At 28.4% G+C, this 16837-nt stretch overlaps 1 protein-coding gene across 4 annotated transcripts; it reads right to left on the bottom strand.

The window, feature by feature from the left end:
• Window positions 1-2774: 2774 nt before the first annotated feature.
• LOC142329344 (uncharacterized) lies at window positions 2775-13435 on the bottom strand. Of its 4 annotated transcripts, XR_012757473.1 has the most exons (4): window positions 12840-13432; window positions 5933-6790; window positions 4877-5258; window positions 2777-3133 (listed from the first exon to the last, which is right to left on the bottom strand). XR_012757473.1 is itself a non-coding variant. In XM_075373833.1 (3 exons), exons 1-3 carry the CDS (start codon window positions 12976-12978, stop codon window positions 3116-3118), a joined length of 738 nt encoding a protein of 245 aa, XP_075229948.1. In that variant the 5' UTR covers window positions 12979-13435; the 3' UTR covers window positions 2775-3115. The 4 variants fall into 4 exon arrangements, 2 of the variants coding, with proteins under 2 accessions (XP_075229948.1, XP_075229947.1); XM_075373833.1 differs by lacking the exon at window positions 4877-5258 and having other exon boundaries at window positions 2775-3133; window positions 6210-6790; window positions 12840-13435; XR_012757474.1 differs by lacking the exon at window positions 4877-5258.
• Between the last annotated feature and the right edge of the window lie 3402 nt (window positions 13436-16837).

Below are 16837 nucleotides of genomic sequence, written 5' to 3'. Positions count from 1 at the left end.
GCTCAAGAAAATAATAAATTTATCTCAAATATAATAATAATAATAAATTGTTTAAAACACTCTTGTTCTAAAAAAAAAAAAAGAATAAAAAAAATATATTTCATGTTATTAATGTGCAATAATGTTATATTATTAATGTTAAAATAATTTATTGGCAAATTAAATCAAAATCATACTGATAATTTAATTTTGATTAAAATTATACAAAATTTTGTTCTTTGGTAGTCAGCTGTTCACTGACTACCTTATTCACTCGCCTGATTTGTTGTCAGGCACAGTTTTCATGCCATCCAGCAGGATATGTTTAAACAGATTCTTGATTGTGGCAACTATAAAGTGAGATAATGAAATAGCAAGTGCAACTAGGATATGGACCATATGATCATATGTATCTAATAAGTTTTCTTATGTAGTTGAACTGGAATAAATGTAATACAACGTTTTAAAACAAAAAAAAAGTATATTTTCCTTCCCGGTTGAATAATGCTTAACTGGTTATTAATCGGATTTTGGTAATAACTTTTTTATGTAATTTATTTTTTCTCTAAAAAAATTGTTAGTCATATAGCAAAAGATACAAACAGCAGTCCACTTCTCTTAAGATTTGAAAAAGGATGCTACTGGCCAGAATGTTCTTGGCCAAACCAACAAAAAAGTATTTTTATAAGCAAGGAACTATTGTGACCAACAACTTGTGACCTGATTTTAACAGAGTGTCCCCATATAAAAATATTTTTATATTCTTCTAATTATAAAACTACTATTTTGATGTGATCCTTTATTTTGTTAATAAAATGTTAAACTTTGACTGCAGGTTATAACCTTTCAGAAAATCATATATATATTTATGGTTCTTCACTCACAGCTATAAAAAAAAATATGTATATAATTAATATTTATTTTGTCAGAACTGTATAGAATATTACTTAGTAGTTGGGATGCCTGTTATTTTCAATATTCATTGACCTGTAGTTGTGCCATTTTTCATCAAGAGGTGAATGTTTATGTATCTAGAAAAAAATGTATGTTTTAAGGTTTAATAATTCTGAAGGTTTTAATGATTTTTTTTTTTAACTAAGAAAAAATTATTTTATAGAACTTTGTAATTATTTTTTAAAAAGAGGTTATTTATATTTTTTTGTACAAATATTTTGTACTATATTTTTTCACAACATTTTGTAACCGCTGAAAGAAATACATTTGAATTCTTTGCAAAAGTTCCGAATTTTTTTTAAAAATAGCATGGCAAACCAGTGTTAGCATTGCCCAATAAATGATTAATAAAATTATAATATCCTTTTTGCCAATTTTTGTTTACTTCATCATCTTACTGCATGATTATAGAAATGAGAATGTATACTGCATTAACTTTAACTGTCCATTTGTTTTGCAGTTGAGATGATTGTTATTTATGAGCAATGAATGTACTTAAATTTTTGCTTAAAATTATATGGAGACTTGAAACAAGTTTATATAGTAATAATGTGTTTGTAAACCATACATTTTTCATCAGTGATTTAAGCAATTAAGGGATGGGCTAAATTAAAGACATAAAAATGCTTTATGGCACATATTTGTGAAATTGAGATCATCATTAGACAGCATTAGTGTAGTAACATATTGATGAATGACATGTGTGAATGTTCGCCTGACATAATGCTTTTGTTTCTTGATTTTTTCTGAAACTAACATAAACAGTGCTTTTGCCGTTCATCTGACTTAGCTTTGGCAGATGTTTCTTATCTCCCAAACTGAAATCATTTGAATATTAAAGGGAATTTACAAAGATGCACTTGCATGCAATCCTGAAAGAGGTTTACCAGGACTGTTTCCAGGAAAAGCAACAGTGTTGGGATCATTGTATCATTTTAGGAGGAGAGTATTCTGAACCAGATAAGGTTCATTTTGTCTGAAATTGTATAAAAAGTTTAGACATTTTTTGAACAGACCTAATTTGCCTATAACTAAAAATTGTTTTTAAAGGATTTTTGTTAACTACTGTCATAAACCAGTAATGGAATTTTAACAGTATGAAGTGAATCTGGACTCTATGTTTATTTATTCTGGAACTAGTTTATTAAATTGGCTTTGGATGTATTGCAATTAATTTCAAGGATAGTACTCGCCGAGACATTTCGGCTGTTGCAGAACCATCAGGTTGTAAGGAACGTTGTGAACAGTGGCGGCTCACATACAGGCCCTGTGGAACTGCAGCACTCCGTATTTCCACTTTATATTATCGATAAAATTTAATATGAGTCCTTTTTTCTTTAATTCTTTCCTTACACTTGTACAATATATAATCCTTATACTTAATGTCAATAGCCATCCCCCAGTTTATGAAAAAGATGAAAAATCTTTGTATGGAACTGTGCGCTTCACAGCTCGTGGCGTGGTGTTCGGCTGTTATTCACATGCGCATAAAGGAAGCTGCACGTGAAACTACGAGGGAGAGAGCACTGTCGCTCCCATAGTGTTGACCCTGGCGTGCTGGTGGAAGGTAGTTTTTTTTTACTCCAAGTGTGTATGGAACACTCCTTGTTCATTCCCTTTTCTAGTTTAGTCGGTGGAAGGAATACGAAAGTGGATTAGTTGTTTTTACAGTAGTGATCAGCAGATGGCGGAAAGCAAGGGCTCTTTGATTGCCAAATCTGTCTAAAAACTCACTGGAAGGGCAAAAGAAAAGGTAATTAGTAAAAACTAATTTGTTTGTGTACACAGAAATTTAAATTAAGCATCACTGGATTGTAGTGTTTTTAAACTGACATTTTATTAATGTTACTATCTAATAATACAAAAAAATATCTGTATTCACATTTTATTATTTATTCAGTTAAACTGAATATGGTTTTTAAGCACAATGTGCTTAAAAACTGTACCGTATTCTTGAATGTGACAGAAGTATTCTTGAAGTGTAAAATTAATTATTATCCTGCATGCAGCTATTCTATTTAATTCTTTTTTTTCGGTTCTTTTATTTTACAGAAAACTTTAATCATTGCTTTGAAAAGACTCAGAAAAAAATGTTGGAGCAGTACCCCCCACTAATTTTAGCTACAAGCCACCACTGGTTGTGAATCAATTTATATGAGCCTCCAAATAAGTTTTAATCTTATTAGTTTAAAATTTCAGTCTGCAATTCAAACAAAAAACTTAATTTTACAAAAAGAAAATTATATGCATAATATAATTTTGGATGAATATCTATTTTATCCACCATATATTTATTATTGTTCACATACATTAAGAATCACTAAAATTATTTTCATTATCTTACATGGCTTAGTACTAATTATCCAGAGAAAAGCTTTTTTGAGTGTATGAAAGATAATTCTTATCCATAAATCTAAACTCTAGTATTTGAACTTAACTAAGTTTTTACCTGGAAAAACTTGTGGACCAATTACACATTGATTCGTTCTGTATAGTCTGAAAGACTTTTATGTCATTTTGATTTATCAAATTTCAATAAATCCTGAGTTACTTAAAATATTTATACAACTGTCTTTTATGGTAATTGTACTTAATAACTACAGAATTCATATTGAACTTTTTAATTTAAAGGCAATAATATCAACACTAAACTTCAATATTCCTTTGATATTTTACTTGTACATTTTTCTGAAGTCAATGCAAAAAAATTTAGTACTGGCAATTCTGAAGTTACTATAAAACATAAGTTGTATTCATAGCCTTAACTAATTATTTTGCATCATAGATAAGTGCAAAGCATATCTATTGAAAAAATATATTATTGTTATATTTAAAAATGTTTTTATTTTTAATATTAATAAATAAGAAAAAACTAGAAATTTAGTAAGTTTAATAAATTAAAAAAAAACATAAATTTCAGTCAAATAATGTTTATTGTATGCTTTATTCATAATATCTATACATATACAACTATTAAAAATTTATGGTTGTTGTGAATGTGATGATTATGTTACACTCCTAATGTGTATTGCATGTACTATGTTATACATAACATACATTTAAAAATTCCTGATTAAATCATTTTATTCAAGTACTGACAGAATTAACTTGTTAGAACTTGTGTTTTTTTTAGACTGCTGTAATGCAAGATTATCTATTTCTGTCATTATAATTGTTTGTATTGATTAATATATAGCTGCATACCATTTGTGCCTTTTTTTATCTAATTCATAACGCATTTTATAATGTATTATAAAACTTTTTATATATCTGAGAATTTTATTTAATCTCTAATTATTGTAATTAATTATTTTTGAATGGATGATAATTTGTTTAAACAATATCATAATGAAATTTTTTGGAAGGTACCATCATGCTTTTATCATCATTACAACAATAAAACAGATTACAACTAATAAAGTTTATTATGTTAGTCATATGCGTGTATTTCTTATTATCCTTTAAACCATGGGAATCTAAGAGTTCTAAATTCATAGTACACAACCGTGAACAGATTAGTCATGTAATATTTTACGGACTTTATCAGAAAATTTAAACAAAATTTTTAGTGGAAATTGTCAGTGTAATTTATGAACAATAAAAATAAAATTATAAATCAGACTGGAAAATGTTTGTGCAGTTTGAATATCTTTACCGATTTTACTCATTTTATCTTTTATAAAACTAAACAGCAATAAAATAAATTAAATACATTATTGTATTTAATTTTTTTTCTAACTATTACTTATATTTGGTAAAAATCAGTTGAGGATGGCATGTTAGTTCTCAGTTATTTGTATAAAATTAACATTTTTGATTTACTATTAAAAATTTGATTTACTGCTAAATTTATTTATTTTTCAATAATTTAAATTACTGAAAAAAAAATAGATTTAACTGATGTTTCACACACATTGGGAATAGAAAAGTCATAGTTCCTTACTTGCCATTTTGAACATGCATTTATATTGGTAATGCTTCTCCATTTATTAGAAATTTCTTCCTATTATTTCTTTTTTAAATTTTATTAGACTACCACTTAGACTACAGCTGTGTGGATTATTCATTGGCACAGGCCACTGCTCTAAAGAAGCTCATTGCAATCCATCATTCATTTATCCATTTTGCTCAAGCCCTGTGGTAAGTCTGCTGGTGGACAGTGGTTCCTATTCCTTGGAATAGAAAAGCAAAATTATATGCTCCTATGTGGCTTGCATTAAAGCGCAACCAAATCACCAGCCTTTGATGCAGTTTTCTTTGTTTTTTCTATTGTTTTTTCTATTGTTTTCTTTTTTTACCTGAGACCTATAAACTGTAGTAACAACCTAGTGAGTCACAAACAAAGAACAACACATCTTATTTGTTGTAGCCTTAATTAATTTCATTAATAATTCATAAATTGTATTAAGTTAGAAATGAAGAAAATGCTCAAAAACTCTACAATATTTACTTAAAATCTAAAAATAAGCAAGGTTTCATACCTTTATTAGTATAGAATCATTTTAAAATAGAAAACAGCACAATCGTCAGGGCATGAAAATAAAAAAACAAGCTAATAGCAATGGATCAAAATGTAATTTAAGCATTGCAACAAGCACCACAAACATTATATATTATTAAAACCAAACATAAAGCATTTTTTTTTTTTTTTGTTGAATTGATGCACTGTTTAATGAGTTCTACTTCATGCATTGCTAAGTTAACTTGAGAAATAAATTTTCTTTTCAAAACAATAATTATTTGATTTTGTTTGCTTATTTACTACAGACTAATATTCATTTCATACACAACACTATCACAATGCTATAAAGATTATTATAAATTAATCAGTACCAACTGGTTGGCAGTCAACATTTTCTGATTACTAACCCATATTTTATCAGCCACTAGTCATTAAAAAAGATTCTTAAGTATAGTGTAATGTGATCAGTTAACTACACTCTATGATCAAATATAGCTTAAAATTATTTATTATGAATTCTAGATTAAGTTAAAATACCTTAACAGCTCACAAAATTAACCCTTTCAATAAAAAATTCAGATGTTGCACTGTCAAAATATCTTGCACTGAAATAATCATGTCACTTTTCTTTTAAATATACATTTGACAAGGTTTCTAGTGGTGTGATTTTAATTACACTGAAAATAATTTTCAAAAAAGCTAAGCAGGTTACATGTTTATTATATTGTTAATTTTAGTAGGATTATTTTATTACACTTGTAAGTAGATGTCATAAATTCATATCAGTAAGCAATTCTCTTTCAACTTCACTTACAGCTGCAAAAACATTTTTCCTGACTTTTAATTGTGATAACATTGGCATATTTTTAGTAACATTGTACATAGACATAAAAAAATGATACATAGTTTCATTGACTATATGATTAACATCCGTTTCATTTGGTCTCTGTTCAGTCTGCCAGGTTTTATTATCTTTTTCAATCTTAACTTCATTTTCTTCTATTTCATTATCACTAGTTTTTATTATTTTTGGATTACTTTCCATATTAGACTGCTCAGGATCATCAAAATGCTTTCTTTTACTGGTTAAAATGTTAAGTGAAGAATCAAATCCTGTGTCTTCACAATTCTCATTTACTTCTAATTTAATTTCAACATGATTAATTTCTTCAAGAAATAAATCTTCATCATAGTTAATTAAAGTTTCATTTCTTTTAAAAATCTCTTCACTGCTTTTAAATTTAGTTGTCATATATGGTAAAAGGAAAGCCATTTGATTTTGATAAATCCATGTTCTTATTTTAGAATCACCATCATTAATTTTTTTCATCTGTCTACGTAGCGCATCCCTGTGACAATCTCTTAATTTACGCCATTGTTCTTTTGCAGCCGTACCTTAAAATAAAAACATGATTATTTTGTCAAAAAATGTAGAAAAACTTAATAGCATAAGTAAATAAAAATATACAGAAATTCATTACATAATAACAGCCACTATAAGTATTGTAGTCTGGAAAGAGATACAGCTGTAATTCTTTATGAGAAAACTTAACACAAGTATGCAGGAAAATTTTTAAGAAAGAACTAACTTTTAAATAAATAATTATATATAAAATTTACATATTAAATTCTATGTATCCAGCCCCAAAGTTTAACTTTAAATTCTTAGAGATTTCTGAATTAAATCTTATGATTTGTTAACTGGCATGATGAAAAGTTAAAATACTTTTTAAAAATGATTTGCATCCGATATATGTGGAATTATGTTTCCAGATCTTTTCAAATTAAGAGTACACAGTGACAAATTACAACCCAGGAGTGTACAAATCAAACTAAAGAGATTGCACGTAGGTTACACTGCTAACATTCCCATTTACTCACACACACAAAAAACACCACTGGAAAATATATAACAAAATCAACTTTTGATAATCACTTCATAGAGACACGTCAAAAAAACATATACGTTAACAACTTTCAAATTTTTACACAAAATCCAAGATCTTAAACACATTTGAACAAAATAAAATTTACAAATACATTAAATTTGACAAAAACAGCATACTAAGCAAATAAATAAACATAACTGAATATATTTTTCTGATTGCATTTTTAAGAATAAAATTCTTTAACAGGTAGAAGTAACATTACTAATTGCACAGACTGATTAATATAAATAAGTTAAACCCTTTTTAAAACCCACTCATATTAAATGCACCAAAAAGCAGAAAATAAAAAATTTTTAAAACAACACTAAAAATTACATGCACTCAAATATAAAATATAATTTTAGTACAGTATCTCAGAATGGATTTGACAAGTATTAATGGTGATGTGTAAGATTAACTGAACATCACAGCTTCAAATTAAAAATTTGATGTATTTACCAATTTTTTCATATATTTGATGAATGGCCTAAAGAGTGGAGAGCTAAGATTTGTACTTTAATATGAGCTTCCCACTCTTTAGGCCATTCATCATGCATACGAATAAAATGGCAAAAACATCAAATTTGAAGATGTGACTTTCACATAATATTACATATCACCATCAAAACTTGTCAAATCCATTCTGAGATAATGTCCTAAAATTATTTTTTATCTTTTAGTGCGTTTAATTTAAGAATGGTGTTTTAAAAGGTTTTTTATATATTTTTTATTTTCTACTTTTTTAATCTTTGTATGTTTATACTTTACAGCTGTGCTAGTGCACAGGTTTGAGCATCTTCATGCCTTCCATTTTTAATACTACAGATAAGAGAGTATAGGCAGCTTTAAAAGTTCATATATCTTAAAATATTACTGTATATATTCGTATACACTTCAAATAGCACAAATCTTGAAAAAATACATTTGTTCAATTTAATTAATTGAAATGACAATATCATAAACATGGATTTCTTTCACAAGAAAATATGCATGTAAATGAGGCTGCATAAGTTCAAGGGGCCTTTTTTTTACTTAGCAACTTGAAAATGTTGCTAAAAACTGTTGTCATCAGGAGCAAACCTGTATGCAAAATTTCAGAGTAAATGGATAAGTGGAAGTGCTTCAAAATTAACTGAAAAGTTCCATACCATGAATCTCACATACACAGCCCAAGAGCAAGTAAATGGTAAAGAAAAATCATACCAGTACAATTTGTGAATATCCAGTAATAACTATGTCTTTTTTTTATTCAGTTTATGTATATGATTCGGCATAAATTCTAGAACATAGTACACTTTTTTTTTTTATTTCTTTATCATGAAACCAAAACCAATGTTACTGATTTAATGAGGTCAATTTTTGTGCTACAATTCATTTTTGACACATCATTTTTTTACTATTGCCCAAAGATTTTCAACTGCATTGTAAGTCTGGGAAGTTGCCTGGTCACATAGGCACTTTAATACTTTGAAAATGTTTCCACTCTTGGCAGTATGGCACAGCACCAAATCTTGTTGGAACACTCCATTGCCGTTGCCTTGTGGAATTTTTTTTTAAATGTGTGTCACAACTCTTTCCTTCAGAACTTCTACATAACCATCACTTTTCAACATATCTACTGAAAGTAATGAACAAAATCACCTACAAATGTGAAACAAACCTAAAACATTCTTTTCTGAGGATATTTAAGTGATTGTGTACATGAGCTGGTGATGTATTTTCATCTGATGCTTTTCTAATGTACGTAAGGAACTCTGTTCCCCTGAACAAAAAAAATGTGACTCATTGGAAAACATAAAGTTTTTTCCAGTCTTCTTTGATCCAGTTTACATAACCCACCACCATCAGTCTACTGGTGAACTCATCATCGCAAATCAGCTGATTTTGAAGACAAGGGTTATAAGGTTCAAATCCTTGTAAAGGTAGTTACTTTTACATGGATTTGAATACTAGATCATGGATACCAGTGTTCTTTAGTGGTTGGGTTTCAGTTAATCACATATCTCAGGAATGGTCAATCTGAGACTCATGAAGTGTCAACCTGACACTTCATTTACATTCATACTTATCATCCTCTGAAGTAATACCCTATAGTGGTTACAGAGGCAAAAAGAAAAAGTATAAGTCCAGCTAACATATGCTTTGGCCCACAAGAGCCTTTTTTTGTACATTGCTGGTGTTAAAAACTGCTTTTAAGCTGGCTGTTGAGCTTTCCGTCCATCTGCAAGAATTTGGTGTTCAATAGTCGTCACATGAAAATCTGTTCCACTGACTTCTAATTCTTGAAATAAATTCATAGCAGTTAATTTTGGATCAAGTTTATTTTTTCTCACTAATAACTGATCCTGTGTTGGAGTAGTTTTTATTTTACAGCCGCATTTTCCTTTCCTTTGAGGTGAAAAGAAACCGATTTCTTTAAATTGTTTTAAAATAATATTCACTGTTCCTAGTCAAACACCAAACTCAGAAGTTGTTGACGAGAAGTATTTGTCGTTGTGTCATACAGGAATGGTCAGATATAGATTTTACTATAAAAAGTGAAATAAACTACACAAAACATTATTTATAATATGAAATTGCTAAATAATCAAAGAACAATAGCCTCACATTGCACAGACAACTTAAAAAATGGGTGTGGTCAAGCAGTATACCAGAAATAAATCAGCAGTGCACATAAAATAAACAAAAAATTCAGTTTGTTTAGACAGTATGTTTTTTATCAGTGAAGTAACAAATCTACCCATTCCTAATGTATATTTTTATATATTAATGAGAATAAAAGTTTAACTTAAGAGGTCTGCTAACCTTTTTATGATAATTAGATTAATAATTGTGATACTGGATACTCAACTGAAGGAGACAATTAGCACTGCAAGCCCTTTGAAAGGCAAGTTATTAGAAAATTTCATATTGTTTATATTATTATTAATCTTTACATTTTTTTATTTTAATGAAAAACTGAGATGCATAATTTTCATTTAAATTCGTATTAATACAGAGTTAAAACAAAATATAAATTCAAACAACATGCACACAGCAGTTATTCAACAATGAACAGCAAAAATTCAAATTCAACACACTTATCCACATTCTACATATATGTCTGGTTAATACAAAAAAGAAAAACTGAAACAGCCGAGTATGAAAAGCCAATTAAGACGATCAAGCTTAATATATTAAGATGATCAAGACCATCATGTAAGGTTCATATGTTAATAATGAACTGTTACAACTCTTATAAGATGAGCTTGTCAAACATATGTTAAGAAAGATGAACTTAACACGTATTTTTTTTTATATTTATCGATTTGAACTCATTTTCAAAATATATATATTAATTATGTTTCCAGATCTTTTTTTAAAGCTGATGGTGGCATTTTATGAATATCTTAAAAATCTGATGTGGACATCACATGATCTCCTTGTACGCCTATATTTAATTATATATACACATTTTTAAATTGTACATAAAATTTTATTTCACTAATAACTTTCATTTTTGACAATTTTTTTTATTGTTATTGCATTATTATTTATTGTAAACAATTGTTTTACAATCAGAGGTTAATAATTAATACATTAATATATTTAAATTAAAAAAAAAAAAGGAAATGAAGTTAATTCAAATCGATAAGCCTTCCTTCCCTTTGTAAGATCCAAATATTTTATTAATTACATTTTCATTTGGTTATTAACCATTGAAAATAAGTACCAATTATGATATATATCATTGAAAAGTTCTCATCAATGAGGGCTTATTACTGCAGTTAAGAAAAAGTCCAAATCCAACTTATTTTGGGCTTTTTTGGACACATTTGCTACAATGGATTGCAATCAAAAGGGGAGGTGCAAAACTAGATGTTACAACAGTCCCAAATTCAAAATTTCAACATCCTATGACTAATCGTTTTTTAGTTATGCGAGGTACAGACGTCACGCCGAAACTAGTCAAAATGGATTCAGGGATGGTCAAAATTTATATTCCCGTTGAAATCTGAATCACAATTAATCACACAAGGATCTTTAAAAGACTAGAACTTGTCAACATTTTAAAAAATTATTGAGAAATGAGCTAAAAATAGACAAGTTCTTAGATTGCACCACTTGCATGAAATATATGAACCAAACATATTTTTACTAACTGTAATAAAATTATTATTTTATTTTATTCAGTATGATTTAATTTCTTCCAATTTGGATTTAGCTGGTTCTAATCCTTTTCATGAATTCTTCACTTTGCATTTAAATTCTGTTTTTACTTACTTCTACTAAGTAAAGAAAGTATTGTGATCGCGAAAAATTTCGGTTTTCATATTTCAACAAAAATATCCATTTTGACTAGTTACGGCGTGACGTCTGTACATGCTTGCGTATGTATCTCGCACAACTCAAAAACGATTAGTCGAGGATGTTGAAATTTTGGATTTAGGATTGTTGTAACGTCTAGTTGTGCACCTCCCCTTTTAATTGCAATAAACTGTACCAAAAGTGTCCAAAAAAATCCCAGAACCAAACAATTTGGATTTTGGACTTTTTCTTAACTGCAGTAATAAGCCCTCATTAAGAGCTTTTCAACGATATGTCATAAGTAGTACTTATGAATTAGTTCCAGTTATAGTCAAATAAAATTTTAATTAATGAAATATTTTTACCTTACAAGGGGAAGGCACATAGGTTCAAATCCGACTTCCATTTCCTTTTTTTTCACTTCTAATTTTTTTTTTTAATTTAAATATATTGATTTATAAATAATTATTAACCTCTAATTGTAAAACAATTTTACAATACATAATTCAATTTTAACAGTAAAAAAGATATGAAAAAAAAAAATCAGAAGTTATTAATGAAATAAAATTTTATATATTTTTCATTTTAAAAAAATGTGTATATGTAATTTAGTAGGCGAACAAGGAAGTCATGTGGTGTCCTCATGAGATTTTTTTTTGTTGTATTATTTAGTTTAATTTAAAATGTTGATTTGCGATAATGCAGAATGTATCTTATAAAAATAATCATGGTTGTATAAAAAAAATAATATTAAAAACTTAACATATAAAACTGACAAACTTAATTAACAAGTTGCAGTTTTGTTTAATATCCGAAGAACTAAAATGCTTAGAACTGTGCGCTTGATAAAACATAAAAACAAAATATGGTTGGTATAAAACGATTTAAATAGTTCTAAGCTTTCAAAACATCCCGTTACAAATGTTATTAAGTGTAATAATTAATAAGATCTAATTATAATAACAACTGCAGTAATAATGTCAATAAGATATAATAAGGCATATAACTTCAATAGCAACTGCTGAACAACGAAGTGTATTCACCTGTGCATGCACCAATAAAGAAATTAAGTAACGTAATCGAGTTCTAAGTTGGGGATGTAGAGTCCGCTTCTCAGAGCGATTGAAAGTAAACACTTAGCAATCACCACCAGTTTCCATTTTTTTAACAGAATAACGCAAAATCTAATATTTTATCATTAAGAGAGAGGTAAAATTAACTAAACTTACCGTTTGGAAAATTGAGTTTTTCTGCAATTTCACTCCAAGTATCTTCTTTTAGTATTGTTTTCGTATAGTCAGCGTGGTTGGTATCATATAGAAGAGGTCTGTCTTTTACTAACTGGATTAGGCGAATATTCTCTTCCATTCAATATACTTAGAGTAACTGTGAAATACGATAACTGTCCAACGTAACAATACATAGGAAACTGCGTCGTCCAGTTGCTTAAGTATGCATGGTGGGGGAAATAAAAACACTGCCTCATTTTGCTCTCTCATGTCTCTGCTGTCCTTCGCTCAACGAGAAATACGGTGTTGTCAGATGTAAACTAGGCCAGGCTGTTGTAACTGCGTCTTCATCGGTAGAAGGCAGCAGACACGTTTTAAAAATTCGTCGTGAAGCATTGGTAACTTCTTAATCGAAGATCGGTGTCTATGAGTTTTTAACGCTGCATGTCAAACTGATAAATAAGTGTACACCGCAAATATAGCTCATTTATTTTACTTTTGGCAGTAAAACTAAGACTTAGAATACACATTCAATACTAATTATTTATGCAATACAAATTAAAAGTCGACATTTTATATAATGTTCCAATTTAGCAGTCACTTTTGTTTCTATAGTTGAACTGAGTAGAATGCAAAGTTTCATTTCATGCAAAGGAAATTAGTTATGTTTACTATGAATAATTAATAATATTTTTGCATAGCCTAATTTAAAAATGGGACAAAAAACTGTGATTGGAAGCAAATTCCTAAAAAATAAAGCAATCCCCCCCCAATCATATGTTTTTGTAAACAAGTATGTATGTAGTAAAGCAGGCCCATATATGTATGTGTATGTTAGTATTTACTCTATTTAATCTATGAAAACGATGAAATTTTAATATAGTAGAGATTGTTATAAAAATCAGACAAGGGGTATTTTCCCTTTAACCCCATGGCTACTATATCAACCCCTTTGGGACCCATGATTATTATTATATCTCAAACCAAATGTAATCAAGTGAAAAATCTATTGTACCACTTTAAGGATTATTATTCTTGAAAGACTTAAAAATTTTCGGAAAACCATTTCCAGTTCTTTTTTCCAAACTACAACTGTTTACTTCTCACAAATAAATAATGTAAATGTTGAATTTTTTTTTAATTTTACATATAAATCTAATGCACGGCTTTTATTTATGTTAGCAGAGCAAATTGTTTATTTTAAATAATTTATTGGTTGTTTCAATGAGCTGTTCATGAATTTCAACTGGTAATTTAGCAGCTGCAATAATGTTTTCACTAAATGGATTTAGTACCCATCTCTTCAAGAAATAATCTTTATCTTCCAGGAAATACTCCACCAACTGAATATTTAGCTCATGCAAATGCATCTCCATGATATCCAAAATGTGGTGAATAATGGTGGTCTTCTTCAACTAAGAATAAAATAAATTTATTTTAATTTTATTAGATTTATACAAAGTTACTATTTATTTTTTATATTTGCTGCAGGGTCTGGTAGAGAGAGAGAGAGAGAGAGAGAGAGAGAGAGAGGAGAGCTGACAAACAAGCAAATAGCAGTGGTTATTAAACTAGACCTCCTTATCATTAGCCTGGATTTTATATAATTGAATAATGTAACATTGAATACAAAAATTTATATAATAATGAAAAATAATCATTGTGTTGCAGACTGACATTTGTAAATAAAAATGTGATAAAATATTTTGTGCCAGTACAAGGGGAAATAAAGTAGCGCTCATAAGAAAAATGTGAGAAAGTACTCAGAAATTTTTTTTATGAGTATAATATTTATACTTTTCATGAAAATTTTTTTAAAGTACCATTTTATATTGTATAATAATAATAGTTTAATTTTTTGTAAATATTCTTCATCAAAAAATAAAACCATTAGAGATGGTTTTATTTTTTAACTGTTAACTGTTGTTAAAAGATTGCTATAGATTCTTCTTATAGGTTTATATAAACCATTAAGCATAAAAAAAACAAAACTGGATGCAGTTTTCCCTCTGAACGTATACTGCATAAGTCACACTAGGAGTCATAACATTAAAAAAATAAATAAATATATATACATATATAATTTCATCAGTTGAAATCCAGAATTTTAAAATCTTCCAAAAAAATATGATATTTTTTTTTGTTATTGCTCACTGAAAAAAGATGAAGACAGCTTTCTTCATTGTGAATTTATTTCAATCTATGAAATCTTCTTTTTGCCAGTTTCTGTTTCATGCTTTCACTGGAGTCATTCTTATATGTTTGAATCATGCAAATCTTTGGCATTTGGTTTGTTTCTGCAGCCATCATAATTGAATCAAGTTTTTCTCCACAGGTGCAGTGGTTATCTTGCTCCAGATGTAGTCATCACACATCTTTTCAAGTCTACTGCAAGCATTTTTCTTAGGTATTATAAACAAACAACAAAAAATAGTTTTGTTATCTAAAGAAACAGTGACTAGACCTATGGCTGGAGGGTATATGTTGTTAACAATTAAATATTGTAATTTAACTTAAAGCTTCAGAATAGGTTTGTATGCATGAAGAAAAATATGAGTTTTTTAAATTTAAATGAATAAAAATGATTTATTTTTAATATAATGATATTGTGCTTCAGTAAGATCTGTTTGAAGTTATTTATCTTCTTTTCTTCTTTTTCAAATGCCAGTGAAAAGGTACCAAATAAAAACTTAGTAGTGATATTTGATGAATATTTGATATTTATGAATATTTTGTAAGAATAAAATGCAGCAGAACAAAGAAGATGTTGATTATCAACTTCATTTAATTTTTTTAAAATTCATATCACCTATACGATGATCATGTTGACCTGGGTATTTGGTCTATTTATTCTGAACCCCGTTGACAGATTTTCTTCAAACTTGGTAGACAGGTACAGTAAAAATAGTTGTAAATTCTTTCTTTCCTCCTTTTGGTAGACAAGGTAGCCAGTTATACCTTTTGGTATACAAAACCAAAATTAACGAAAATTCATAAACTTTTTCTGTTAAATTTTGTTCAGTTTTGTTTTTAATAACATGAGTTTATATTTGTTATTTTTCATAGACTTATTACATCAATTTTCTCAAAATTAAATTCTCTACAAGTTTTGATAATAGAATTTATGAATTTATTAGTCATTTAACGAAGTTACTTTACTTTAACCTAAAAAACATGTTTTTCATCAGCGATTTTTTCTGTTTTACGTTGGATATCATAAAAACTACAGGAGAGACAGTTCCAAGACTCATTTTTTTCAAGTCAAAAAAATAAGAAACCAAGTCACTGAGGAACAATCTGAGCAAAATTTTTCGCTCGATAACAAAACATTTTTGAACAAACGTTAGTATGAATGTTTTTTCTTGTTTCAAGCTCTAGAATCAGTTCCCAAATTATTTCTTCCTCCTGAATCTCTTTATATATATAGTTTGATACGAAAGTGAATACTTAAACTTGTCTATAAGTTGAATCACCAAAACTGATTATGTCATTGCATCATATAATTATTGCATCATATCTGTGGATGTACATCAGGGTAAGTACTAATGTACAGTCTTGTATACATACATGGAATAAAGAATGGTTCTAATTTAACCAGTACAGTACAGTAGTGAATGTTTGTCTGTTACCACATAAGCATATTGATAGTATTGCTGTTACTGTGAATTTTTTGAGCAGGCTATTGAATCTTTTGTTAGTTTTTATTGTGTGTCTTCACTAATAGCTACTCAAAAATGATAACGTCTAGTGTACTCACTACAACAGAAGCTTCAAGTACTTGTTAAGGGCGAATCTGTGCAAAAACTTTCTTGAGAATTCTGGGAGTCGGCATTACCACAATTAATGATTGGACAAAAAACAGACAGGCCTTCGAAGCACACACATTTGACCATTGAAAGAAAAGACGCGTTAAAAAACTGAAAAATGTGAGAGCCTAAATCGGAATTCTTTGAGTGTATTATGGTTTTGGTTCTGCCAAGAATGCTGAAAAGAAAAAG

This window comes from Lycorma delicatula, chromosome 8, assembly GCF_047948215.1.
Source record: "Lycorma delicatula isolate Av1 chromosome 8, ASM4794821v1, whole genome shotgun sequence".
Taxonomy (NCBI): Eukaryota; Metazoa; Arthropoda; class Insecta; order Hemiptera; family Fulgoridae; genus Lycorma; species Lycorma delicatula.
The sequence above is the reverse complement of the archived record's forward strand: the minus strand, read 5'-3'. Positions and strand labels throughout refer to the sequence as shown.

Excerpts from the sequence above, each read along its gene's own strand:
- LOC142329344 (XM_075373832.1), bottom strand. The coding sequence starts at position 12,978 with ATGGAAGAGAATATTCGCCTAATCCAGTTAGTAAAAGACAGACCTCTT. Across the intron at positions 6,791-12,839 it reads AAAACTCAATTTTCCAAACG|GTACGGCTGCAAAAGAACAA; the intron begins GTAAGTTTAGTT and ends TTTTATTTTAAG.